The sequence below is a fragment of the Rhinatrema bivittatum genome, chromosome 4, assembly GCF_901001135.1.
Source record: "Rhinatrema bivittatum chromosome 4, aRhiBiv1.1, whole genome shotgun sequence".
Lineage (NCBI taxonomy): Eukaryota > Metazoa > Chordata > Amphibia > Gymnophiona > Rhinatrematidae > Rhinatrema > Rhinatrema bivittatum.
Window position 1 is genome coordinate 85,480,113 of NC_042618.1, and position 20,712 is coordinate 85,500,824.

The 20,712-nt window shown below is 51.9% G+C and overlaps 1 protein-coding gene across 2 annotated transcripts in view; it reads right to left on the bottom strand.

Moving 5' to 3' along the window:
• Nucleotides 1-5,506: 5,506 nt before the first annotated feature.
• Nucleotides 5,507-20,712, bottom strand: part of VRTN (vertebrae development associated) — a 45,058-nt gene continuing 29,852 nt past the window's right edge. The window contains exons 1-2 of one of the 2 annotated variants that reach the window (XM_029598436.1): nt 14,481-14,776; nt 5,507-8,330 (exon numbers count right to left, since the gene is read on the bottom strand). In XM_029598436.1, the coding sequence (XP_029454296.1) occupies nt 6,314-8,330; nt 14,481-14,497 (2,034 nt within the window). In that variant the 5' untranslated portion in view covers nt 14,498-14,776 and the 3' untranslated portion in view covers nt 5,507-6,313. Of the gene's footprint in view, nt 8,331-14,480; nt 14,777-20,712 lie in introns of those variants that run through there. The other variant, XM_029598437.1, reaches the window with a different exon arrangement.

The following is a 20,712-nucleotide window of genomic DNA, read 5'->3' on the forward strand; positions in this document are numbered from 1 at the left end:
CGTACCCTCTGATTCCTTAATAGGAAAGACTCTCGTGAAGCTACAGCAGGACAGAGGCTCCATGATCCTCATAGCCCTGCGCATTGGCCGCGTCAGGTCTGGTTTCCCATTCTCCACGACCTGTCTCTCTAGGAGCCCATTCGCCTGGGCACCTCACCAGATCTCATCACGCAGGATCAGGGCAGGCTATGCTACCCTAATCTCAAGTCGTTGGCCCTCATGGCCTGGATGTTGAAAGGCAACATCCCTTCACCTTTCAGACAATGTCTCGCAAATCCTTGTAGCTTCATGTAAGCCTTCCACGCAGAAATCTTATCAAACAAACAAAGTGGAGGAGATTCTCGTCCTGGTCGCAGAGGAGGGTCTTGACCCTTTCATTTGCCCCACATCTAGGCTTCTAGACTACCTCTGGCGCCTCAATTTGGGTACATCTGAGTACCATTAGTGCCTACCACCATGGAATGGTCGACCCTCCAGTCTCGGTGCAGTTCTTAGTGGGGAGCTTCATGAGAAGCTTACTACAACTAAAGCCTCCATTGCGTCCTCCTGATGTGGCCTGGGACCGCAACATAGTGCTGGCGTGGCTCATGCCTTTCTTAATGTGTGGAATACATCTGGACTGTGCTTCTAGAATGGTATTTTTTTAACAATGACCACGCCTCTTGGACATTTTGTACTTTTGTAGCTGCTCCTTTCTATTTTTTTCTAACAATTTTTCTCATTTTATCAAAGTTTCCCTTTTGAAAGTTTAGCACAAGAGCCTTGGATTTGCACACTGTTCCTCTTCCAGTCATTAAATCAAATTTGATCATATTATGATCACTATTGCCAAGCGGCCCCACCACTGTTACCTCTCTCACCAAGTCCTGTGCTCCACTGAGAATTAGATCTAAAATTGCTCCCTCTCTCGTCAGTTCCTGAACCAATTGCTCCATAAAGCTATCATTTATTCCATCCAGGAACGTTATCTCTCTAGCGTGACCCGATGATACATTTACCCAGTCTATATTGGGGTAATTGAAGTCTCCCATTATTACTGCACTACCAATTTGGTTAACTTCCCTAATTTCTCTTAGCATTTCACTGTCCATCTCACCATCTTGACCAGGTGGACGGTAGTATACCCCTATCACTATAGTCTTCCCCGACACACAAGGGATTTCTACCCATAAAGATTCAATTTTGTATTTAGTCTCATGCAGGATGTTTATCCTGTTGGACTCTATGCCATCCCAGACATAAAGCGCCACACCTCCTCCCGGGTGCTCCTCTCTGTCATTGCGATATAATTTGTACCCCGGTATAGCACTGTCCCATTGGTTATCCTCTTTCCACCATGTCTCTGAGATGCCAATTAAGTCTATGTCATCATTCACTGCTATACATTCTAATTCTCCCATCTTACTTCTTAGACTTCTGGCATTAGCATACAAACATTTCAAAGTTTGTTTTTTGTTTGTATTTTCATTCTGCTTTTTAATTGATAGGGATAAGTTAGAATTTTTTAGCTCAGGTGAGTTTTTAGTTACAGGCACTTGGACTACTTTTCTAATTATTGGAACCTCACTGTCAGGATTCCCTAATTGTAATGCATCATTAGTATCCTTTAAAGATACCTCTCTCCGAACCATGCGCTGCTGAGCGACTGTCGGCTTTCCCCTTTGTTCTAGTTTAAAAGCTGCTCTGTCTCCTTTTTAAAAGGTTAGCACCAGCAGTCTGGTTCCACCCTGGTTAAGGTGGAGCCCATCCCTTCGGAAGAGACTCCCCCTTCCCCAAAAGGTTTCCCAGTTCCTAACAAAACTGAATCCCTCTTCCTTGCACCATCTGTGAGGACTACCATCCTGCTGTCCTGGGAGAACACCTGTTACAGGTAAGCAACTCTGCTTTGCCAAATACCCAGCTTCCTAGATCCCCCATGTGAGCAGTAACATACCACATAAAATGAGTGCATAGCCTGCCAGATCCAGCTGCACGACTTCCTGCATCTCCGCCAGGACCGCCAATACTCCACACTATCCAGTTTTCTATTAACTGTGGCAGTCGCAACCCTCACTCCAGATGTGCTTGAAATATGTGCACCCCCCCATGTGTCTGCTGTCGTCATGCCCTCCTGAAATTTATCACTTCCTAGCCTCCACCATGCCTTTTGTAAAATAACATTTCCAGATGCCGCTCCCAAGTCCACAACCTCAGAACCCCTTGTTCTACAAGTTCCAGTGCAAGGGGTCAGATTATTCTATAATATGAGGCTATGAGGGGGTACGTTTGGGAGCAACACCAGGAAACTCTCCCTCACCGAAGGGGTGATGGATGTATGAAATGCTTCCTTGGAACTGGCAGTGGAGACCAAGATAGCAGCAGATTTCAAAAAGGCATGGGAGAATCCAAGAGGATCCTCAGCCACAAAAACACAGAGACAACAGAAGCAAGGCTCAGCAGATTGCACCCAAAGATCCCTGCCTCAATAATCTGCGATAAGGCATCAAGAGTGAATGGAAAACTGGGCAACAGGAAATGCTAGAAATCCCAGTGAAAACACACAGCCAGAATGAGAAGTGATCTAAGAATGGTCAGATCAGGACTACTATCAGAAAGTGATGGTTGCATGGAATAGACTCCCATTAACACAATGGATGAAAGCAGGGGATAGCGGAGGATCCCTACCCGAAAAGATGTGAGGGGAAAACCAGAGATGAACTGGGGTCCATGGCATTGTAACATAAATGAAGTTAGAAACATAGAAACATGATGGCAGAAGAAAACCGTAGGGCCCACCCAGTGTGTCCATCCATCCCATTAATTCAGCAATATAATTCCCATCACTCGCTCAGAGATCTCCTGGGTTTATCCCGGGCTTTCTTAATTCAGGTACTGTTTGTGTCTGCATCACCTCCACTGGGAGGGAGTTCCATGCATCCACCACCCTCTCTGTAAAGAAATAATTCCTAAGATTACTCCTGAGTCTATCCCTTTACACTCTTACCCAATGACCCCCTTGTTCTAGAGCCTTCTTGCTGTTAAGAGGTTCAACTCTTGTGCATGGAAACTTTTGAGAGATTTGAATGTCGCTATCATATCTCCCCTATCTTGCCTTTCCTCTAGGGTGTACAACTTGGGTGGACTAGATGGGCCTTTCAGTCCTTACCTTCATATTCTCTGTTTCTATTCTCACTGTAGAGTATGTTGTCTACAGATTTTGGGAAGAGGTTGGGCATTTACCAGTGCCAGATAAACACTCTGTATGGACAGGGATTGGAGCTTCATCTGTGCAGAGCTAGCATCTATTTTTGTCTAAGTGCGGAGCTTGGGGTAGAGCTATTGAAGGTAACCATCCTCAAAGGCATGGACCACGGCCAATCCTTCATACTCGCCCTTCTTGATATCTCAGCCACCTTCGATACCGTGAACCATCAAATCCTAATATCACGCTTAGCGGAGATAGGCATATCAAATACAGCCTTATCCTGGTTCTCCTCATACCTTGACCACAGAAAGTACTTAGTCAAGATTGATAATTTCGAATCCGCTCATATTCCCCTTACACAAGGCGTTCCCCAAGGCTCCTCATTATCGTCCACCCTCTTCAATATATATCTACTCCCACTCTGCCACTTACTCACTAAACTAGGACTAAAATTCTTCTTATATGCAGACGATGTACAAATACTTATCCCCATTCAGAAATCCCTCAAAGAAACCCTGCAGTACTGGGAAATATGTCTGACATCCATTAATTCCCTCCTCTCCAATCTCCACCTAGCACTCAACGCCTCAAAAACTGAAATCCTTATACTAACAAATCAACAAATCGACTCGATCCACCAAATGATTCAAAACGCCTCACAAGCTCACACACTCCCGCTCAATGTCAGAGATTTAGGAGTCTCCCTAGACAATCAACTAAGCTTCAAATCCCACATTAAATCGCTTCTAAAAGGGGGTTTCTACAAACTCCAAACCCTCAAAAAACTGAAGCCTCTCCTCCACGCCCACGACTTCTGCACTGTTATGCAAACCACCATCCTATCAAAACTCGACTATTGCAACTCCCTTCTCTTAGGCCTCCCAGCCTCCACCATTAAACCCCTTCAAATCCTTCAAAATGCTATGGCTAGAATCTTAACAAACACCAGAAAAACTGATCATATCACTCCCATACTACAAGATCTCCATTGGCTCCCCATTACCTTCCGTTCCCAATACAAAACACTTACCATCCTCCATAACACGTTATACAAAAACAATTCCCCCTGGCTTGAAGACATGCCACAATTCCACCAATCCAATCGCCCCACTAGAAACTCCCTTGCTGGCACCCTCCAAACCCCCTCACTCAAAATTGGTCAGCTTACTATCACCAGAGATAGAGCCTTCTCCATTGCTGGTCCTACCCTCTGGAACTCCCTTCCCGCCAAACTCCGCTTGGAACCGTCCCTGAGCCATTTCAAAAAAGGAATCAAGACATGGCTCTTTAAACAGGCCTACCCCCAACTCCACCCAATCCTAGTCAATGACCTCCCCTGAACCACCACAGCTTCGCCCGGCCCACAATCCTTTTCATTGACCTCCTCCGTACCACCCTAGCACCCTTCCTGCCCCATCCCCTCCTCTGCCCCATCCCTCACCCTCATCCCCTGCAAAGTTAAGACTCTCCCTGCCTTTTTCCCCTCACCCTTTCCAGCGCCCCGTAGCCTCCCCCCACCCCGCCCTTTCACCCCCTAGCAACTTTTCCTCGAAAGTACCCCTGCTTTAAAGTACCCTTTTTTTCCCCTTGCCCCACCTTCTTCCCCAGCTCTATTCCCCCACCCCTTCCGCCCTTTTCCCTCCTCGCTCCCTCCCTGCCCCCCCCCCGCCCCTGCATTCAATTGTACAGTAGTGCACATACTTTCTTTATATTGTTCATAAGTTCATATGCTAAGTTCATAAGTGCACACGCCCCCTAACATTGTTTATAAGTTCATTTGCATATCTAATTTTAATATGGATAATCAAAATCCATTTCGTTCTACCAAGTTGTATTTCTGCTTGTTGACTCTCTATCTTTGCACTGTCGTATATTATCTAGTTAGCCTTCTCTCATCGTAATTTCCTCTCTCAGTTACCTGTAAACCGACATGATGTGTCCTACAAATGCCGGTATATAAAAAGCGTTAAATTAAAAAAAAAAAAAAAAAAAAAAAAAGCGTTAAATAAATAAATAAATAAATAAACATTGAAGATAATTGTTCACAAGCCAATGGTGTCACATTCTTACTTACTTCAGGCAAAGTGCAATTTTGCAAGCCTTCTGACAATGAACATTATTCCCTGATTTATAGCAAAGATCTCCAACACACTACAAGAAATCAGTGGAATCACAATCTGAGTTCCTTGCAACAGTAGGTAGAGTTCCCTACAGTGAGAGAGAGAAAACAGCTTCTGCAGCCACCCCAACCCCACACCAAGATCGGTCTCCCCACTATCCCCCATACCTGATACAGAAAACACAGAACCACACAGGCAGCAGCAAGGACACTTTATTCTTTGGTACAAAAAACAGAGTCTTTAGGCAGAACCAACCAGCATCCATGGTAAGAATAAGGACAAAAAGTACTTGCCCCAGTTATTATTTTTGCCCTCATGGGCAGCGTCCAAGACATTCACCAAGAGAAACCTGGTCCTAGATCTCACAGCATGAATATACCTTTCCCATCAGAGTTTTTCTGCTGCTCCCTGATAACTCAAGATCAAAAAGGCACATGCAAAATGGAAAGAGGTACATTTCAAAAGGAAAACCTGAATAACCCTATTCTCAACACACATACTTGGACAGCAATAGTGCAAACATGACCCTCAGACAAACCCCTCAAAAGGATATACCCTGAACCAGAAATGGACTGTTCACTTCACGTTGCTATGCTCCTTCTGTCCATTCAGAGTCTTATTTTCAAATACTATCATTCTTCAAAAAAATATATGTTTGGTTCTCTTACACTATGTGAGCAAAGCATCACAGACACCTGCATCTCCCTCGGAACCCATCCCTGCCCTTGCTTTCATCCTTTCTCCTCTTTTGAGAGTCAAAAATATTCAGAGCTTCCATATCATCCAAGTAGGCCAAAACTTTAAAAAGCAGCCTACATCTCCTCAAACAAAAATCCACTAAGTTCCACTGCATGTTTTTCAGTCCTTGAAAAATTAAAGTTACTCCAAAACTGAGAAATGTCCAAAATTAGCTCAGAAGGAAATGAGAAAAATCAATATCCTGCAGGACACATCAATTCAATATTCTTTTCTGGGGAACCCAACCTTTGGTAATGGGCAAAGGATGTGGTCAGGCATCTACAAGCGTCAGCCCGTCATGTAGCGCTCTTTTCCACATGTAATATGTGGAGCGTGCAGTGAATGGGAAGAGCATACTGAACTCTTTGTAGGATGGAAAGGTCTTTGAGGCGAAGCGTTGCTGCAGGAACATTTTGGCCTGTGCCTTGAATTGTGCTGTGGCGATCACATCCATCACGAACATACGAGTGTCTGGGCTGTGCTCTGGCACAGTATACTTCGAGATAGTGGCATTATAGGGACTGAGGGGCCTCTTATCAATGTGGCCTGTGGTTTCATCCATTTCTGGGACAGGATTCAACACTCCATCCTCCAGTTTCTTGAAAGACCAGATAGGACCTCGCTGTTTAAGAGACTCTTCAGTCCATGGGTGTGGTTGCTTCCTTGTAAGATTTTTGGCACTGTTCCAAAACCAATAGGTTGCTGCAGAAATTCCTGGGTATTGGAGGCGGAATTTGCAGAAGGGAAGATGCCACTTCTGGACACGTCTTTTGGCAGCATGGCGCATCAGCTTTGCTTGGATGTAGAAGGGTGATTGGAGGTGGAAAATACTAGCTGAATACATTCCGTTCCTGCTTGGCATATCTTCCCCAGCCTCATTAAACAGGCAGGACTTCAACTTATTTTGGACTTCCTGGTAGACTGGGACTTCTTGGGGGGTCTGGAAGTTGAGGTTCCTTTTGATGGCTTTCCTTCGCCAGTTATAGTAGGTGGACCTGGAGATACCAGGAAATTTGCGCTTAAAGGTACGGTATGGTAGTAAAGTATTCATGGAGATGCATCTTTCAAGATATTTCTTGGCACCTTCCATGAAAGTGCCAGCTTGGCTGGGATCCATTGGCAAGTTCTCTTTTAGTGAATTATCATCTTCTGGCCTCAATTCTGCTTGAGGTGTTTCTTGGAAACCAGTGGGAAGCTCTTGAAAAGCCAAGATCCTAGGAGTGTTAGGATCTCTGTTGAAGGCATTTTGCAGCATTTCATGCTTCCAGGCATAATAGGTGGAGCGGGAAATTTCAGGGAATAGCAGTCGAAAGCGCTGTAGTGGGACAAGGTTACCACCTTGGAAGCAGGCCTGCAGAAAATGTTTGGCCTCATACCTGGTGGCTGCCTTCTTGCGGTGCTCCTGGGACTGGCGCTTCCACCGGTAGAAGGTGCTTTTGGTGATGCTGTACTTCTCTCGCAGATTTGAATAAGTTAGCTGTGGGTCACTGTTCAGTAGCTCCAGAGTTTTTACTGGTTGGACAGGGAGCTCTGTCGATGGGCTAGTGGGCTCCAGTTCCTCTAGTCCTACTACTGGGACAAAGTACTGAGGTTTGAAGACCAAGCTAGAAAGACGCTGACCACACCACATGATGTGGAGGGTAGTGACCTCCACCTTACACTTTCGGGGTCGTATGAGACGGTTGAAATATGGTCTAATCTTGAGGTTACTCATGGGATAAATGGAATAGATGTTGGACTGTAAGATTGAGGCCAATGCATATACATGCCACATGTTAGCAAAGGTTCCAGGGAAGCAAGTGGCTTTAATATCAGCATCATATATGGCTTCCAGGATGGGGAAAGGCAAGTTCATCATCTCAGCTGACTCTTCTGTGCAGAGGGAGAAGCGAGCAGCTTGCAGCATCACCTTGGAATCGATCATGCCCGTCAGGTAATACTGTCTGTGCAAGAGCATCTCTACTAAAGTACGTACCTGCAACTCCATGCTCAGGTGTGGGTTTCCCCAGAGCAGCACGCTGGCAGCTTCAAATAAGTGATTGCCCTCACCCGTGCAAATCAGTGGCAGCATGTTTCGGGGGGCATCTTCTGGATAGAGGTTTTTAGCTGTCAGGTCAACTTCCATCTCTCCTTGAAAGTGTCGGGTGCAGACGCTGGGGAGGGAGAAGGAAGACAGCATCCTCTCAGCCTCCACGGCTGCATTAGTGAGCCTCTCCAAGCCAAAGCATTCAGTGGCCTCCTGCAACTCCTGTAGCACACACTGAACCAGCTGCTGCCGAGGGGCCATCCTGAAAAAGAAAGAGGAAACTAGCAAGAGATGAAGATTCCCCAAGCTCTGAGCCCCCAATGTCAAACCCTTCCTGCAGTCTAGCCTGGAGGCTGAAACTGCCCACAATGTCTGCCTGGAGACCAGAACTGGATTCCCTCCTCTGCGAGTGCTGATGAAGCAATTACAGCCCACGGGGAAGAGCTGGGACCAGTTCGTCAAGGTCTTCTCATTTAGAGAACAAGGGAAGGGGGTTTATGAATCAGGAACTCATCTTCTGCTAATTTAATGAGGCTGGGAGGAGCACTCCCCCCCCTCCCCCGGGCAGTTCTATCATTAGGCAGGGTGAAGTTGCTACCTCAGGTGGCCACATGTTTGGACAGCAGTAACCTCCCAGCGACCACCTCCTCATGTCCTTGCCAGACTGCCCACCACCAGGAAGAGAGAGTCTCCTCCCACCTTATAGCTGTGCAGCCTGCCCAGGAAGACAGCAGCTGCCAGCTGAAGAAGAGCCGGTGGCCTGCCAAGTGAGGAAGGGAGGGGAGAATGAATGGGAACGATAGGGAGGGGCAGAAGGAAGACCACAGAGAACAGCAGGGTCCTAATTTTCCAGGAGGAAGGTCCTGGTGTGGCAGAGGTTGAGAGTGTGAGCGAGAGGGAAGGGGGTCAGGCTCAGCATTACTGGGAATGCAGCACACCCAGGGGGCAGCAGTGGAAGAGGGGAACCGGCCCGGCAGGGCTGTTGCAGTGGAAGAAAGGAAGAGCGAGGCCCTAGCAGCTGAAGAAATAAAGGCATGAGAGAGGGGCCCTGGTGGAATCAGGACATTGGCTGCCGTCCTATCGCAGGCTGAGGGGGACAGGAGGAGCATGCACTGAACGCAGGACTGCACGAGCTTTAGCAGCCACATGTGGCATCCTAGGTTCCCGAGCAAGCACAGCGCCTTCGACATTACACTGCAGCGGCTCCTCGCAGAGCCACGGGGCTTTCAGCGCTTCGGGCCACGAGCTCTCCCCTGTGGGCACTGCCAGGCAACAGTTTGCAGGGCTTGTAAAAGCCTGGGCTGGCGGGTCCCAGGCAGAGGGTCTCTGAGGTACCCTAGCATTTAGGTCACCTTGAGGCGGATTATCAAATTAAACTGACAGGTTATTAGGCTGCGACTCCTGGGTCAGAGATGGGACAAAGTTTCAGGGGTTAGAGCTATTCTATGGTACTGTCCAGCGGGAGGCCTGGGATCTCCCTGGCACCAGAAACCGAGCGCTCCCTCTGGCTCAGAACCAGCGTTTCCACCTTACGAAAACCGAAGATCTGGGCACTTCCCTGCAATGCAGAGCAATGGCAGATTAACCCGGGTCCGAGAGGCAGAACGCGCCTCACTGTCCTCATAATTTAATAAGCATCGCGGCAAGCAAGAGTGTTCAGAAAATGACAGGCACAGGCATTTACTGAGGCCGCAGGCCGGCCTCCTCCCGTGGAGCAGGGCCCGGCCCGGCCACTCGTCCCTCAGTGCTCAGAATCTGTGTAGTCAGAGCCCATGAGTTTCCCTAACGTGTCCTGGTAATTACCCAGAATTACAGAAAAGGAGGATTCTTTCCATTCAAAAGAATAATCCAGCCCTAACCTCCCTGGCTGTCGCAGCATAAAACAGTTTGGTTTTGATTGTTCAGTCACAGGAGCTCCCTTTCTGTAAGTGCCCTCCTCAGACAATGCTGCAGCCCTCCAGACCATAAATCCCTGCCCTCTCCCCCCTCCATCCCCCGGGGACCCGCACACCCTCCCCACCCTCCATCCCCCGGGGACCCGCACACACTCCCCACCCTCCATCCCACGGGGATGCACACACTCCCCACCCTCCATCCCACGGGGACCCGCACACACTCCCCACCCTCCATCCCCGCCCTCCATCCCACGGGGACCCACGCAAACACTCCCCGCCCTCCATCCCCGCCCTCCATCCCCCGGGGACCCGCACACACTCCCCACCCTCCATCCCACGGGGACGCACACACTCCCCACCCTCCATCCCACGGGGACCCGCACACACTCCCCACCCTCCATCCCACGGGGACCCGCACACACTCCCCACCCTCCATCCCCGCCCTCCATCCCACGGGGACCCGCACACACTCCCCGCCCTCCATCCCCGCCCTCCATCCCACGGGGACCCGCACACACTCCCCGCCCTCCATCCCCGCCCTCCATCCCACGGGGACCCGCACACACTCCCCACCCTCCATCCCCCGGGGACCCGCACACACTCCCCACCCTCCATCCCACGGGGACCCGCACACACTCCCCACCCTCCATCCCCGCCCTCCATCCCACGGGGACCCGCACACACTCCCCGCCCTCCATCCCCGCCCTCCATCCCACGGGGACCCGCACACACTCCCCGCCCTCCATCCCACGGGGACCCGCACACACTCCCCACCCTCCATCCCACGGGGACGCACACACTCCCCACCCTCCATCCCCACCCTCCAGCCCACGGGGACCCGCACACACTCCCCGCCCTCCATCCCACGAGGACCCGCACACACTCCCCACCCTCCATCCCACGGGGACCCGCACACACTCCCCGCCCTCCATCCCAAGGGGACCCGCACACCCTCCCCGCCCTCCATCCCACGGGGACCCGCACACACTCCCCCCACCCTCCATCCCACGGGGACCCGCACACACTCCCCCCACCCTCCATCCCACGGGGACGCACACACTCCCCACCCTCCATCCCACGGGGACCCGCACACCCTCCATGCCACAGGGACGCACACACTCCCCACCCTCCATCCCACGGGGACCCGCACACCCTCCCCACCCTCCATCCCCGCCCTCCATCCCACGGGGACCCGCACACCCTCCCCGCCCTCCATCCCCGCCCTCCATCCCACGGGGACCCGCACACCCTCCCCGCCCTCCATCCCACGGGAACCCACACACGCTCCCCGCCCTCCATCCCACGGGGACGCACACACCCTCCCCACCCTCCATCCCCGCCCTCCATCCCAAGGGGACCCGCACACCCTCCCCACCCTCCATCCCCGCCCTCCATCCCACGGGGACCCGCACATCCTCCCCACCCTCCATCCCACGGGGACCCGCACACCCTCCCCACCCTCCATCCCACAGACACCCGCATGCGTTCCCTCCCTCCCCGCCCTCCATCCCACGGGGACCCGCACACCCTCCCCACCCTCCATCCCCGCCCTCCATCCCACGGGGACCCGCACACCCTCCCCACCCTCCATCCCACAGGGACCCGTACACCCTCCCCCCCGCGGGGACCCGCACATCCTCCCCACCCTCCATCCCACGGGGACCCGCACACCCTCCCCACCCTCCATCCCACAGAGACCCGCATGCGTTCCCTCCCTCCCCGCCCACCATCCCACAGGGACCCGCACACCCTCCATCCCACGGGGACCCGCACGCTTTCCCTCCCTCCCACAGGGACCCGCATGCCTTCTCCATCCCACGGGGATCCACACGCCTCCCCCACCCTCCATTCCACGGGGATCCACACGCGCCCCCCGCCCTCCCTCCCATGGGACCCACCTGACTCCCCTCCCTTCTCCTAACAGGGACTCGCACCCTTCCCCACTCTCCCCGCCCTCCTTCCCACAAGGACCTACACCTTGCTATGGGCATCTAAATTGCAGGGCCATAAGCAAAGTGGATCAATACAAAATACACATTTTTCTCCACTGCAAGCAGTAAATTAAAGAGCCCCAAGTATACTAAGGAGGAAGATTATATTTTGTAACGTTCCAGCCCTTGATTACATGTTGGAGTGAAATTCCCAGCGTTAATAAGTGCGGCCAGCACTTTCCTGCATTGGCCACTAATTCCCAGCGTTAATAAGTGCGGCCAGCACTTTCCTGCATTGGCCACTAATTCCCAGCGTTAATAAGTGCGGCCAGTACTTTCCTGCATTGGCCACTAATTCCCAGCGTTAATAAGTGCGGCCAGCACTTTCCTGCATTGAGCACTAATTCCCAGCGTTAATAAGTGCGGCCAGCACTTTCCTGCATTGGCCACTAATTCCCAGCGTTAATAAGTGCGGCCAGCACTTTCCTGCATTGGCCACTAATTCCCAGCGTTAATAAGTGCGGCCAGCACTTTCCTGCATTGGCCACTAATTCCCAGCGTTAATAAGTGCGGCCAGCACTTTCCTGCATTGGCCACTAATTCCCAGCGTTAATAAGTGCGGCCAGCACTTTCCTGCATTGGCCACTAATTCCCAGTGTTAATAAGTGCGGCCAGCACTTTCCTGCATTGAGCACTAATTCCCAGTTTGCTCCTCTACATGGAATTTACATCTGCCGAGCGCTACTGGGCATGCAGGTGTTAGGTCACGCGCTCCTTACTGCATCGGACACGACTGCAGGTAAAGCTGTGTGCTAGGCTGGGGGCACTGTACTGCATCGCCTGCTCATCAGGGTAGGCAACCGTTAACCCCTTCTTATGCTGCTCTTATTTTAATCATCATTCTGTGCAGTACTGAGCAGCACCTGTAAACCTTGCATCCCAATGAAGCAGTCCTGCAGGTCCCCAGCAGGTCTGGGTTTCATGAAATCTACAATGAATATGCATGAGGCATATCTGCAAGTGCTGCCTCCATTGTATGCAGACGTATCCTATGCGTATTTATTGGGGATAAGTCTGAAAACCAGGCCTGTTTCTGCCTACCCCAGACTAAGTACCATTGAACACTGCTGGCTTTAATCCGCTGCCGACAGGCCAGACGGTTTGAAACTCTATCCCTTAGTGCCCATCTAGACAGGTATTTGCAAAGCCATTCAGCGGCAAAGTAGTCAAAACTGGCCTGAACTAGCCAGCCCTAACACAGACAACTATGTTCAAGGCTGCAGTTCCTGTGCACAGGGGCAGAAACTTGTATTATCCAAATCCTGCTGCAGGATCAGCCACATGAACATGCATCACACTGCAAATATAGCTTGACATTGATGTAGCATCTTCAACTAGAGTGCATTACAATGAGTACCTTCCCCAGAGAGCTTACAATCTAAGAGGGTACTTGAGGCCTGGCAGACAAAGCAGAAGTCTGCTGTCACCCGCTTCTGTGCCCTGGTGACTGGGGGCTGGCCAGGCTCACTCTCCCCTTCAGGGGGACATTTCAGGACAGAAATTTCTAACAGAATCGTGGGGAAATGCAAGGAGCGTGCAGCAGGTCCCGGCTCGCTTTAACCCGACCCGAAATATTTCTGGAACAGAGCGTAAGCTCTGCTGAGCAGGGACTGTCTTGTTTGTGTGTTTGTACAGCACTGCGTACATGGTGTGGCGCTATAGAAACGTTAAGTTGTGGTAGGATTTGCCCAAGACCTGTAACAGGTTTCGGGGCAATTCCTGCCCCAGTCACTTTCTCCTGTACAACAGCCATTACAGCCCTTCCCCTCCCCCATTACCCACTTAGGAGGGCTTTACACATGGGATGTGGACCCTGCACCAAATCGGATTCGGACAGACCGGGTTGAGTTGAATTGCTTGATTACCACTTTTCATCAAAGTGATTGATAAATAAAAAAGTACCTTCAACACAAATCTTTCAAACTTAGCAAACAGCCATATCAGTATAAAAGCAGGAAAAACCCCCCACAGATTAATAAAAACTGCTCCTTCAAGCCAGGACCCTTTCCCCCCGCCCGCCAGTTCCTTCCCCCTTCTCTATCCGGGGTGGGGGGTACAGGAGTGCACCCCCGCCTGCGAGGGCTGCTCCCCCCTTCTCTATCCGGGGTGGGGGGTACAGGAGTGCACCCCCGCCGGCGAGGGCTGCTCCCCCCTTCTCTATCCGGGGTGGGGGGTACAGGAGTGCACCCCAGCCTGCGAGGGCTGCTCCCCCCTTCTCTATCCGGGGTGGGGGGTACAGGAGTGCACCCCAGCCTGCGAGGGCTGCTCCCCCCTTCTCTATCCGGGGTGGGGGGTACAGGAGTGCACCCCCGCCTGCGAGGGCTGCTCCCCCCTTCTCTATCCGGGGTGGAGGGTACAGGAGTGCACCCCCGCCGGCGAGGGCTGCTCCCCCCTTCTCTATCCGGGGTGGGGGGTACAGGAGTGCACCCCCGCCGGCGAGGGCTGCTCCCCCCTTCTCTATCCGGGGTGGGGGGTACAGGAGTGCACCCCCGCCGGCGAGGGCTGCTCCCCCGTCCTCTTACTCACTCTGCTCGGGGCTCCATCCTCCTGAGGCTGCCGGGACTCTCAGCTCCTCCGCTCACATCTGGAGCCCGCTGCCCTCCCCCACCGCTGCCGCTGCCAGGAAATGGGCTCTGCCCGCAGAGATGAAAGAGGAGCAGATTCCGGGGTCACTTCCAAAGCTAAACTGATAACAAGTCCCATTGTGTCCCGCAGGGGGTGTGAAAGGGCCAGCGCCTCCGCCCCTCGGCTGCAGGGCCTCGCAGACAAAGGAGGGCAGGGTGCCTGCACGTTTCTCACATACTCCATGGCCTGCACACATCCAGGAGGGCTTCTTGCCCGAGGATTATAAAACTCCTTGCAAGTTGGTTTAAGTGCAGAGCCTGTGGCCGGAGAGCGGGTGGGGCCCCTTTTCTCCTGAGTGCACCTTAGTTTGCTAAGCATCCCTGGCCTGGCTCAAGCAGGCCCAGAGGAGCTGCAGGAAGCTTGGCCTCTCTTGTGCCCAGATCCCAGGGCACATCCTCTAGGGGGGAGAGCGCACCTGCAGGAGAAGCCACTCTCAGTGCTGGGGGGCCCGCTTCTGGGAGAGGGGCATCACTGCCATCCCCAGCCTCCAGTGCCTGCTGCTGCTGCTGCCTGGTCCTGGCCCAGGAGAGGTCATACCCTGATTCCTCAGCTCACTGCCCCCTAATATCCTTTCATTTACCCTGCCAGCAGGCGGCGCTGCATCACTGGATCAAGCCCCCCCCCCCCCGTGCTCCGCTGGGGCGCAGCAGAAAACAGGGGCTGTTGGTTGAGTTTAACAGGAGGCTGCTGTGTCAGGCTGGCTCGCACGGCTGAAGAGAGAAGATGGCAGCGTCTGGCCCGGGCTGTGAGGTGCAGGCCAAGCAATGGAAGAGAGGAAACTGCAGCGTGGCCTGGGCCGCAGGATCACAGAAAGGAGGCTGCAGCCTGCACCGTGCACTGTGTGTGTGTGTGTGGAGAGAGAGAGTGTGTGTGTATGGAGAGAGAGAGAGAGTGTGTGTGTGTGTGTGTGTGTGTGTGGAGAGAGAGAGAGAGTGTGTGAGAGAGTGTGTGGAGAGAGAGAGTGTGTGTGTGTGGAAAGAGAGAGAGAGAGTGTGTGTGTGTGGAGAGAGAGAGAGAGTGTGTGTGTGTGTGTGTGTGGAGAGAGAGTGTGTGTGTGGAGAGAGAGAGTGTGTGTGTGTGGAGAGAGAGAGAGTGTGTGTGTGGAGAGAGAGAGTGTGTGTGTGTGGAGAGAGAGAGAGAGTGTGTGTGTGTGTGTGGAGAGAGAGAGTGTGTGTGTGTGGAGAGAGAGAGAGTGTGTGTGTGTGGAGAGAGTGTGTGTGTGTGGAGAGAGAGAGAGAGTGTGTGTGTGTGGAGAGAGAGAGTGTGTGTGTGTGGCGAGAGAGAGTGTGTGTGTGTGGCGAGAGAGAGTGTGTGTGTGTGTGTGTGTGTGGAGAGAGAGAGAGAGTGTGTGTGTGTGTGTGTGTGTGTGCAATACCATGAGTGTGCGTGAGCAAAGACTAATGTTGCACTTGCATGAAAAGCAACAAGGCTTATTAGTTAAAGGTAGTAACCGTGGCAGCAGCAGGTAAGCCCCATGCACTCTGTGTTTATCCCATGCCCCTTTGAATTCTTTCACTGATTTATTCTTCCACCACCGTCTACATCAAGTATTTCCTGACGTTGCTTCTGAGTCGTTGCCCCTGGAGTTTCATTTCGTGACCCCTAATTCTACTGATTTCTTTCCAATGGAAAAGGTTTGAGGTTTATGCTGAAGGACTCTATCCTATCTCCCCTGCACCTCCAGGGTCTTCAGGCTCTCCTAAGTCTTCCGATACTGACCCCACACCGTTTTGGTCCACCTCCATCATGCCTCCATCATGCCTCCATCATGCCTCTATCCTTTTTGAGATGCAAATTCCAGAAGTGAACGTAATACTCCAAGTGAGGCCTTGCCAAGGACCTGTACAAGGAGATTATCACCTCCTTTTTCTTACTGGTTATTCCTCTCTCTATGCAGCGCAGCATAAGAACATCAAGCCCAGCATCCTGTTTCCAACAGTGGCCAAACCAGGCCACAAGAACCTGGCAATTACCCAAACATTAGATAAATCACAAGCTACTATTGCTTATTAATTACTTTATTAGCAGTTTATGGATTTTTCCTCTAGGAATTTATCCAAACCTTTTTTAAACCCAGTTATACTAACTGCTGTAACCACATCCTCTGGCAATGAATTCCAGAGCTTAACTGTGCGCTGAGTGAAAAAGAATTTTCTTTGATTTGTTTTAAATGTGCTACTTGCTAACTTCATGGAGTGCCCGCTGGTCCTTCTATTATCTGAAAGTAAATAAATGATTTATATGTTGTGACCCGCTGTCCGCGGGCCCCCTCTCGCGAGCACCCACTTACCCACGCTTGTTTCTCCCGACACGACGCCGCTGTCGGGCCTTCCATGCGGCCCGGAGGCCGTCCCTGCTCTGTGTCGTCACTGCGCCCGGGCCCGCGGTCCTTCCTGCTTTTCTTCGCGGCATGGAGCCACCCCGGGCCAGCCTTCGCGGCAGGGAGCCACGACACCGTCAAAGGGGTCCTCATGGGACAGCCTGGAGGCTGCCCCGAAGCCTGCCTGCCCATTTTCCTGCTTCCTGCACTGTTCTCCTGCTCCTTCTTAGGCGCCGGCCCGCGCCATTCTGCCTGATTTAAAGGGCCAGCCACGGGACGTGTGGCTGGCCCCACCTCTAATTGGACTTCCCGCTTCCGCCCTATAAAGGACTTTAACTTCAGTCTGTTCTTCGCCTTGCATCGGAGTGTCATCCTTCTGGAGGCTCCTGCCTGCCAGAGCTCCATCAGGCCTTCCTGTCTTCTCCATGGTGTTCCTGTTCAATTGTCTTGTCTTCGTGCCTGAGGTTCCTGTCTACATGTCCGTTCAGATGCCCCGTCCAGGTATCCCGATGTACCCGCCCCGATCTCCACCCCGACGTTCTGCCATGTTCCTCTACGACCCGATGTTTCTGCCTTCCCAGATGTTCTTCCCTGCATCTTAGTTTGTGCTCCTGGCCTTCTGACCTGTTGGGCCTAGGAGTGGCCAACAGGTGGGATTCGTCCCTGTGCTTGGAGCTTCTGTTCCCACCAGCCGTTGGGGCTTCGGATGTCATTGGTCCCGACATCGGAGTTCCTCCTCACCTGAATCTTCCCTGCACATGTCCCGCTCTCCTCGTAGTCCGCGACCAGCCTTCAAGCTGTGTAGAGCGTGCAGTGGGACAGGGTGGTCCGTGACTCAGTCCCGCGGGTGGGCTGAGTAGGGTGCCCTGAGAGACTGTGCAACTGTTCCTTCCGCCCAAGTGTCTTCTGTGATGTCTTCGTACCTGAGTCTTGCTACAGTTCCTGATGTCTTCGTACCTGAGTCTTGCTACAGTTCCTGATGTCTTCGTACCTGAGTCTTGCTACAGTTCCTGATGTCTTCGTACTTGAGTCTTGCTACAGTTCCTGATGTCTTCGTACTTGAGTCTTGTTACAGTTCCTGATGTCTTCGTACCTGAGTCTTGCTACAGTTCCTGATGTCTTCGTACTTGAGTCTTGTTACAGTTCCTGATGTCTTCGTACTTGAGTCTTGTTACAGTTCCTGATGTCTTCGTACCTGAGTCTTGCTACAGTTCCTGCCTGGTTCCAGGACCCAAATCCAGTTACAGTATTGCAACTGTTCTAGCCTGGTTCCAGTACGATTGTCCTGTCTTCATGTCAAGGTCCTCGACTGCCCTCTACCTCAGGCCAGGCCTGCTGCTCCATGCTGTTCGCAGCAGGTCCAAAAGGGCTCGGAATGGTCGGAGGACCATTCAACTTCCAACATCCTCTGATGTTGGCCTTGGGAGCTTGTAGGCCTGGCAGAGGGTCAGCCCGCCAGCCACGCTGGAGTACGCCGTCAACCCTCGGGCCGGTCCTGGATTCGCCTGGGGTTGGGCTGAGGCCCAAGGGCACACTAAAACAGCTCACTCACAACAGAATGCAAGGCCTTCGAGGCTGTTCACAACATTATATTAACTTGTTCAAGTCTTTTGACTTTGCTTTGTTGCCTTCAGATCACCAGACACTGCTACCCTGAGCTCCCTCTCTTGGTCTGTGCACATCAGTCTTTCACCCCCCATCTCATACAGCTCTTTTGGATTACTGCACCCAGATTCATGACTTTGCACTTCTTGCCATTGAATTCTAGCTGCCAAATCTTTGACCACTGTTCAAGCTTTCTTAAATCCCGTCTCATTCTCTCTATTCCTTCAGACGAGTCCACAATGTTGCTAAAAAAGATACTGAATACAAGCAATCCCAGTACCGATCCCTGTGGCACTCCACTTAACACCATTTTCTCATCAGTGCTGTCTCCTGCCTGTCAGCCAGTTTGTAATCCAGGTCACCACCTTGGTACTCACTTCCAAGCTTCTCATTTTATTCAGAAGCCTCCTATGCGGGACCGTATCGAAAGGTTTATGGAAATCCAAGTAAACTGCATTGAGCGCTCTTCCTCGATCCAATTCTTTAGTCACCCAATCAAAAAAGTAAATCAGATTTGTCGGATAGGATCTTCCCCTGGTGAATCCATGCTGCCTCTGGTCCATCAATTCTCCGGACTGTAGATAGTTCACTATTCTCTCTTTCAACAGCGACTCCATTACTTTTCCCACCACCGAAGTGAGGCTAACCGGTCTGTAGTTACCAGTCTCCTCTCTGTTCCCACTCTTGTGAAGCGGGACCACCACCGCTCTTCTCCAATCACTCGGCACCACTCCCGTTTCTAGGGATCTATTGAACAGGTCACACAGCGGTCCCGCCAGCACATCTCTGAGCTCCCTCAGTATCCTGGGATGAACCTCATCAGGTCCCATGGCTTTGTCCACTTTCCAGGGATCTATTGAACAGGTCACACAGCGGAGCCGCCATCTCATCTCTGAGCTCCCTCAGTATCCTGGGATGAACCTCATCAGGTCCCATGGCTTTGTCCACTTTCCAGGGATCTATTGAACAGGTCACACAGCGGAGCCGCCAGCTCATCTCTGAGCTCCCTCAGTATCCTGGGATGAACCTCATCAGGTCCCATGGCTTTGTCCACTTTCCAGGGATCTATTGAACAGGTCACACAGCAGAGCCGCCAGCACATCTCTGAGCTCCCTCAGTATCCTGGGATGAACCTCATCAGGTCCCATGGCTTTGTCCACTTTCAGTTTCCCAGCTCTTCCCATACATTCTCTACTGTAAATGGAGTTACATCTACTCCACTCCCCTCCAGTTTCTTGTTGTGTAGAGATGGTCCTTCTCCAGGGTCCTCTTTAGTGAACACAGAACAGAAGTATTCATTTAATGTTTCTGCCATTTCTTCGTCTCTCTCTACACATTGATCCTTTCCACCTTTCAGTCTCACTATACCACTATGAACTTTTCTCTTTTCACTGATGTATCTGAAAAATGTTTCTCTCACCTCTCTTTACCTCCTTGGCAATCCTCTCTTCCGCTTGACTTTTAGCTTTCTTGATTATTTTCTTCGCCTCCCTCAGTTTCACCAGATATTCTTCTTTGTGCTCCTCCCTTTGGGATCCTTTATATTTCAGGAACGCTGTTCTTTTTGCTTTTATTTTCTCAGCCACCTCCTTTGAGAACCAGATCAGTTTCTCATTTCTCTTGCTCTTGTTTACTTTTCTAATGCATAGATTTGTTGCCTTTGCAGATGCTCTTTTTAATTAATTATTTACAATTATTTGACTTGCCCTTTCCAGATTTATAAAGCTGCTCAAAGCAATTTACAGAAATAACACACACTACAATAAACGTGTAACACTAAAGAAGAAAAATAACACACAATACAATAAACTTGTAACACTAAAGAAAAAACATAACACATCAGAGCCCTGCTCGCGTAAATCCGCCCAAAACCGGGCGGATTTACGCGAGCAGGGCCCTGCGCGCCGGGAAGCCTATTTTACATAGGCCTCCCGGCGCGCGCAGAGCCCCGGGACTCGCGTACGTCCCGGGGTTCTCCGAGGGGGGCGTGTCGGGGGGGCGGGGCGGCCCGGTCGTCGCGGCGTTTCGGGGGCGTGTCGGCAGCGTTTTGGGGGCGGGTACGGGGGCGTGGCTACGGCCCGGGGTGGTCCGGGGGCGTGGCCGCGCCCTCCGTATCCGCCCCCAGGTTGCGGCCCGGCGTGCAGGAGGCCCGCTGGCGCGCGGGGATTTACGCCTCCCTCTGGGAGGCGTAAATCCCCCAACAAAGGT